Consider the following 6953-nt stretch of genomic DNA (forward strand, 5'->3'; position numbering starts at 1 on the left):
AACAGGTTTCCTGAGTGAAGGAGTGAGAGCCGGGACAAGCGGCGTAGTGTTACAACACGGAGACGACAGTGTCGTCCCTTTATTGTGGGCAGCACAGTACAGCACGGAGACAACGCAGTGTCACAGCTCTTAAGAGTCGCATCATCTACTGTGAGCAGCACAGAGACTACGTGGTGTCACAGGTCTTCAGGGTTGTCCAGAGACGATGTAGTATTACAACTCTTCAGGGTCTCCCAGGTCGTCTGGAGATGATGCAGTGTCAGCTCTTCAGGATCTTCAGGGTCGTCTGGAGACTGCGTGGTGTTTCAACTCTTCGGGCTCTTCAGTCGTCGTCTTCCTGGTCGTCGTCGTCGTCATCCTGGTCATTGTTGTCTGGCTACTGTGGGCCAGGCATCGTGGTTATATACACTCTGGTGGGTTGTAAACAGTGGGCCATGATTGGTTGTAAACAGTGGGCCGTGATTGATTGTAAACAATGGGCTGTAATTGGTTGTAAATGGTGGGTTATGATTGGTTGCTTTTGGACCAATCATGAGGTGCCAAATATGCAAATTTGAGGTATTCTAGTGGCCAATCAGAGCAAGGTTTCAAAGGTCAGGTTTTTTGAAGGGCTTCCCACATATTAGTATTATTTTCAATAAGAGTAATAAGAGTTAACATTCTTGCCCTTGTTTCTAATTTTAAAGAGAAAAGGTTTTAGATTTTCAACATTAAATGCAACGTTAGCTGTAGATTTCAGGTAGTTGTTTTTATCAGCTTTAGGAAGTTTCCCCTTTTCATTAATTCCCTGAGTGTTTTTATTATGAATGGTTGTTGGATTATATCACTTATTTTTAATCTTTTAATGCTTCCATTGATTTTTTTTTGAAGAAGTTTTTGCTATATGGCACGTGCGCTCGCCAGACAGACAGAGAGACAGAAAGCAAGAAATCACCCCCCAGGGGGGATGGCCAGGCCTCAATCCCTTTTCCTCCACTCTCCTCTTGGGATCTTGGGCATGCACTCACACACACCCGGCATGAGTTTTAAGCCACCGGGTCTGGGACACAAACTGTGGTCGACTACATGGGAGTCCAGCGACATAGCTATTACACTAACTGCTGGTCCCCCATTGATATTTTCATATGATTTTTTTTTTCGTCTGCTGATTTAGTGAATTACATTGCTTGGTTTTCTAATATTGTACATATCTGGTATAGCTGAAATAAATTACAATTGTCATAGTGGATAATTGTTTTATTTATTTATTTATTTATTTTGCCATAGAGAGTATGCACTCACTAAAGAGAGACAGAGAGAGGGAAAATGAGAAACCACCCACCAGAGAGATGGCCACACTGCAGTCCCTTCTTTTCTATTCTCTTGCCAGGATTTTTGGCATCCATGCACATGTGCCCTGCGTGATTTCAAGTTGCTAGGTCTGGGGCTTGAATTATGGTCAGCTGTGTAGGAATCCAGTGTCTTAACCCTCACACTACCTACTGGCCTATGGATAATTTTTTAATTATAATATATATTTTTAAATTTACATTTAATCAGTGTACATCTTCACAGCATACAGAGTGTTTTTTTTTTCCATGAATAGAGTATATATTACTATATACATTATTATCACCACATAACTTTATTTTGTGTCTTTTAAATTTTTTCCCCCTGGAGTTTCCTGGTGCAAAGGTTGTTCTGCAGCACAATGTAGGCCTTGAAGGAGCTGTGATTGTAACATACTACAAGATGAGTTTCCCTGAAACTTGCAGTTCTTTTATAACTCACAAAATTGAGGCTGCAACAACCAGCTCTGCAGGTGATAGGTTTAAGGCAAATCTTGACTTTAAGGAGAAAGAGAAGAAATTTGAAGAGGAAGGAAATTTGAAGAGGAAGGGGACCAGTTTGTAAAGAAATTTGGAGGGATTTTTCCCTTCAAAGTAAAAGATGGTCCCGGGGGTAAGCCACCTGGATGCTGGATGTGAAGAATGACAAAGGATCTGTACTTTTTAACTTAGATTAGAAAGCAGACTGTAAAATCACAAGGAATGACTGACTGACTGACTTTGATGACTAGTAAAATGAACCCTCAGTCTGCCTTTCTTTTTTTTTATTAATTATTTTTTATATACATTCAATCACATTGTTTAGCTTACAATGTGAGCATTTCAATATGTGAACATTTCTCCCCAGTCCCGTTGATCAAAATATCTTCAACCAATAACACCACACCTCCCTATCCCGTCAGTGTTCTACCTCAGTATCCCTTCTCCAAATGTCCTTCGTTAGGCCCCACTCCTCCATACATACCTCATCTGACATTCACAGCAAATTGAAAATTGCTGGCAACATGGGCCTGGCTATGAAGTTACAGAATCTTCTGCTTTAGCCAAGCAAAGCTAAGCTGTAAAGAACTCCTTTTGGCTACTTTTGAAAATCAAGATGAGATATATAGATATACATACTTATATTTCATTATCAAAACTTAGGTTGAAACCACACACTGGCAAATAACATGAGATAAATTTGTTTCTAAATGAGTGTGACCAATCTTGTTTTTCCTAAACTCTTGGTAATACTGCTTTGCTGAATTGCATATAATTTCATTACAAAGTTTAGGTGGTAATTACAGTTTGGGGTAAAATTAAGTTTCAGAATAAAATTAAGAACAGTAAAATCCCAAAACTATGTAAACAAAGGCTCTCATTTTGATTATAGAGTATATTTAAGGATCATTCTCCTGAGGATTCAATTTAGAAGTTTCCCTTGGGAGAACTAGTGGTTGGCCAGCAGTATTGTACCCTTGATCACCTTCTTTGATTTTAAATTAATAATTCTTAAAATTCTATACTATGGTGTTTTTTTATAAAAGAAATCATAACTTTTAAATATTATATTTCATGCTTGAGAAACTGTATTTTCTTGAATCAAAAGAAAAGAAATATTAGAGCTTGGAGGAGGGAATCGGTACTAAACACAGACCCATTTTTAAAATAAAAATGTTTTTAAAAATGGATATTTTTCTTGAAAAACCACTGTATTAGAACCATCAAATGCTGTCATTAGAAGTAAAGTTTGCTTTGAGATGTCTAGTTTTTAAATTATAATCATATAACTAATTTATAAAGTGCTCAGTCCTTTGTTACATTTTTTCCCTTTCATGTAAATTTACTTTAATTAATTATCCACATTTATCTACCTAGTTTTTTTAATGTTAATGTTATTATAACTCAGTGAGATGTGAGGTAAAATAATGCTTTTAGACGAATGTTAAATAAAAAATTAAAACTGACATTACTAGTAAATAAATAAATAAATAAACAATTCTCCTGATTTCCTCTCCCCCACTTCCTATTACCCTGCCCCTCTTCAGCCTCTCAGTTTCAGCCATAGAGAGCACACATTTGGTATATATTTAGTGCAGACATACAATGCTTCATTTTCATAGTCTGGCTTACTTTGCTTGGTATTAAATCTTTCATATCTGTCCACAGTTTAAAAAATGTGGTGCTGGGACCATCAAATGGCATAATGGTTATGTCACTGGACTTCCACATAGTCGACCAAGTTTTGACTCCCTGACCCAGTGGCTTAAACTCATGTTGACTGTGTGCGCGTGCTTGCCAAAAATCCCAAGAGGAGAATGGAGGAGTAGAGATTGTGGTGTGGCCATTCTCCTTGGGGTGGGCGGGGAGATTTCTCATTTTCTCTCTGTATCTCCAGGGTGTACAAATATACATTATATATATTTGCTTATTTCTTTATCTTTGTCAGTTGGAGGTTTATCTACTTTGTTAATTTTATAAAAAATTAGTTTTGTATTTTGGGGACCAGCAGTTGGCCTAATGGCTATGTTGCTGGACTCCCGTGTAGATGACTGCAGTTCGAGTCCTGGACCAGTTGGCTTAAACTCAGGCTGGGCGTGTGTGCACGTGTGCCCAAGATCCTGAGAGGAGAATAGAGGAGAAGGGATTGCAGCTTGGTTATCACCCCTGGGGGGTGATTTCTCGCTTTCTGTCTCTCTTTGTCTTTCTAGTGAGTGCATGTGCCCTATAGCAAAAACCTCTCCAGAAAAAAAAAAATAGTTTTTTGTTTTATTGAGTTTTCCCTATTTAAATTTTATTGACTTCTACTCTTATATTTCTTATTCCTTTCTATTTACTTTGATTTATTATTTTTTTAATTTATTTTCTAATTGCCAGGGGACACATACACTGAGCAAAGAGAGAAAGAAAGAAAGACACCCTCAGTGACTCTTGTGGTCACTCCACAATGATTTTTCCTCCATTTGTCCATTCATCAGATTTTTATGCCAAGATACACAACACCTGACATTTTTCAAGCTACTGGGGCCAGAACTCAAACCATAGTCAGCCATATGAAATCTGTTCCCAATGTACAGCATTTAACCAGTGTGCTACAGCGCCAGCCCATATTTTTGTTTTCTTAAATAATTTATATTCTTGACTTGAAACCTCTTCTCTTTGCTAAGGTAAACATTTAGTGCTATTTATTACACCCTCAGAACTGCTTTAACTGCATCCCTTGCATTTTATTATGTTGCATTTTTATTTCTATTCACTTTTCTATATATATTTTTCATTTTATTTTGAGACTTCTTTTTTGACCTATGGATAATTTAAAAACTTGTTATTGGGGCCAGCAGGTGACATGGTGGTTGGAGGCGCTGGACTCCTACATGGCCGACCGTGGTTTCAGTACCAGACCTGGTGGCTTGCTTTCTCACGTCGCCTCTCTCTCTCTCCTTCTCTGTTGTTCTCACTCTGTTCCTCTCTGGTCGAATTAAAATAAATAAATAAATGAATTTAAATAAAATAATTCTTTAAAAAATTGTTGTTTAGTGCTCTGCTGCTTAGTGATTTTCATTTTATCTTTGAGTTATTAATTACTAGTTTGATACTATTATTCTCAGACCATACATTTTGTATGTTTGAGGTTTTTTTTTTTATACTGCTCAAATTTGTTTTATTGCTCAATATATGTTCTATCCTGGTGAACGTGCCATGGACACTTAACAAATGTTTATTCTATTGTTATTACGTAGAGTGTTTTGTTTTTTCCAATTAGATTCTGTAGATTGTTTTTTTTTTCAGGTTTTCAATTTTTTTCTGATTTTATCTATGGTAGTTTTATCTATCTCTGTGAATGGAGTGTAGAAGTTCACAAATATGATTGCAAATTCTTTTTCTTTCTTTAGGTTTATTGTACTTTATTTGAGCATTTTCAAGAATTATGACGATTTATTAATGTTATTTTTGAGTGTATCATTTGGATAGTATTCTCAGTGTTTGCTGTACATGGTATAATATACATACCTAACATAACAATTTACCATCATTTATGCATTAAGTACTTTGAGTAAATTGTAGATGAATTGTTCTCATTTGTCTCTTTATCCTACTCACCTTTTTTTAAAGAATGATTTTATTTAACTTTATTTATTTATTTTAATTTGACCAGAGAGCAACAGAGTATATGAGAAAGAGAGAGAGAGAGCAAAAGTGAGAAAGCAAGCCACCAGGTCTGGGACTCAAACCACGGTTGGCCATGTGGAAGTCTAGCACCCTTAATCACAACACCACCTGCTGGTTCCCCCTACTCACTTTTAAAATATAATTCTCTTAAAGTATTCTACATGCACTGAACAACACATAACATTACGTTGTTATATGTTATGATTTAATCATTAAATATGATTTAAGAATGAGAAAGATAATCTGTTTTATTTACTGTTTTTTACCCATTCCATTGTTATTTTTCCTTTTCTAAAATTATGAGTCGTCTTCTGTTATCATTTTCTTCTTTGGAGAACCTCTGTCCAGTTAATTTTTTTCAATATTTTTATAACTTTATTTATTTGCTAAGATTTTTCTTCTTTTCATTTGTGTCAGGTGAGTTTGTCATTTACTACTAAAATTTTATTATTATAGCTGCTTTAATATCTTTATCTGATAATTGTGACATCTAAAAAAGTTTGGTGTGGTTTTTTTTTTCACATTCAACCATGATTTTACTAATTATTTATATGAGTTTTTATATTGTATGCTGGATGTGTTATATATTATGTTGTACTATATTTATTAGGAAGATATGTATCTTATTTAGTTTTTTTTTTAGCAGATTAGCACAAGGACATATAGGTGTGATGTAAAGATAACTCTTATTAATACATCTTATGTTTATGATAAAAGGATAAAAGAACAAAAGAAAAGATTGTGTACACACATATATGTAGGAAACTATGGAACAATAAGTAAAAATGTTGCTAGTGTATCACTAAGCATTATTACTAAGTAGTGCCAAAAAAGAGAAATGGAAATGATGGCTACGTAGTATTTGTTTGCAGCAATCTAGGGAGAAAAAGGTTCATACACTTGACAATGGCCACAGTCTGCCTTAAAGGGCCTGGAGCTCATGAGGTGTTGTGTAGAAGTGGCTGTTCACAATATAGGCAGGATACCAGCAATGAACACCTTCCTGTTCCAATTGAAAATCCTTATAAGGAGCCTCTTAAGAAATGTATCTTGTGTGAGAAACTTATAGGTTATAAGAATGAACAGCTTTTGTCTCAGTTTATTTCTCCATTTACTGAATGCATTTATGGAAGGCTCATAACAGGTCTTTGTGAGAAGAAACAGAAAGAAATTGCAAAAGTGATTAACAGAGAAGGCGGACTGAGGCTGCAGGCCCGACCCTACCGCAACTCCACGTATCCCCACCATCCTTCCTCCTTGGACTCCAGGTTGGTTGCCTGGGACTTTAAGGCGACCCCACACCCCGCCCCACCCGAAACCCGGATCGAGCCGGCCAGCAGTTCCGGACCCCAGGCGGACTGAGGCGGCAGGCCCGACCCTACCGCAACTCCACGCATCCCCACCATCCTTCCTCCTTGGACTCCAGGTTGGTTGCCTGGGACTTTAAGGCGAACCCACACCCCTCCCCACCCGAAA

At 36.8% G+C, this 6953-nt stretch overlaps 1 protein-coding gene and 1 pseudogene across 1 annotated transcript in view; both read left to right on the forward strand.

Annotated features, from left to right (window-relative positions):
• Positions 1–1668: 1668 nt before the first annotated feature.
• LOC102481693 (non-specific lipid-transfer protein-like) lies at positions 1669–2392 on the forward strand (annotated as a pseudogene).
• Positions 2393–6383: 3991 nt separating this feature from the next.
• Positions 6384–6953, forward strand: part of LOC102483386 (28S ribosomal protein S18c, mitochondrial-like) — a 6599-nt gene continuing 6029 nt past the window's right edge. Inside the window, exon 1 of the mRNA XM_014584315.1 lies at positions 6384–6672. Within this exon, the coding sequence (XP_014439801.1) occupies positions 6384–6672 (289 nt within the window). The remainder of the gene's footprint in view (positions 6673–6953) is intronic.

Source organism: Tupaia chinensis, unplaced genomic scaffold (assembly GCF_000334495.1).
Source record: "Tupaia chinensis unplaced genomic scaffold, TupChi_1.0 Scaffold146313_1, whole genome shotgun sequence".
Lineage (NCBI taxonomy): Eukaryota > Metazoa > Chordata > Mammalia > Scandentia > Tupaiidae > Tupaia > Tupaia belangeri.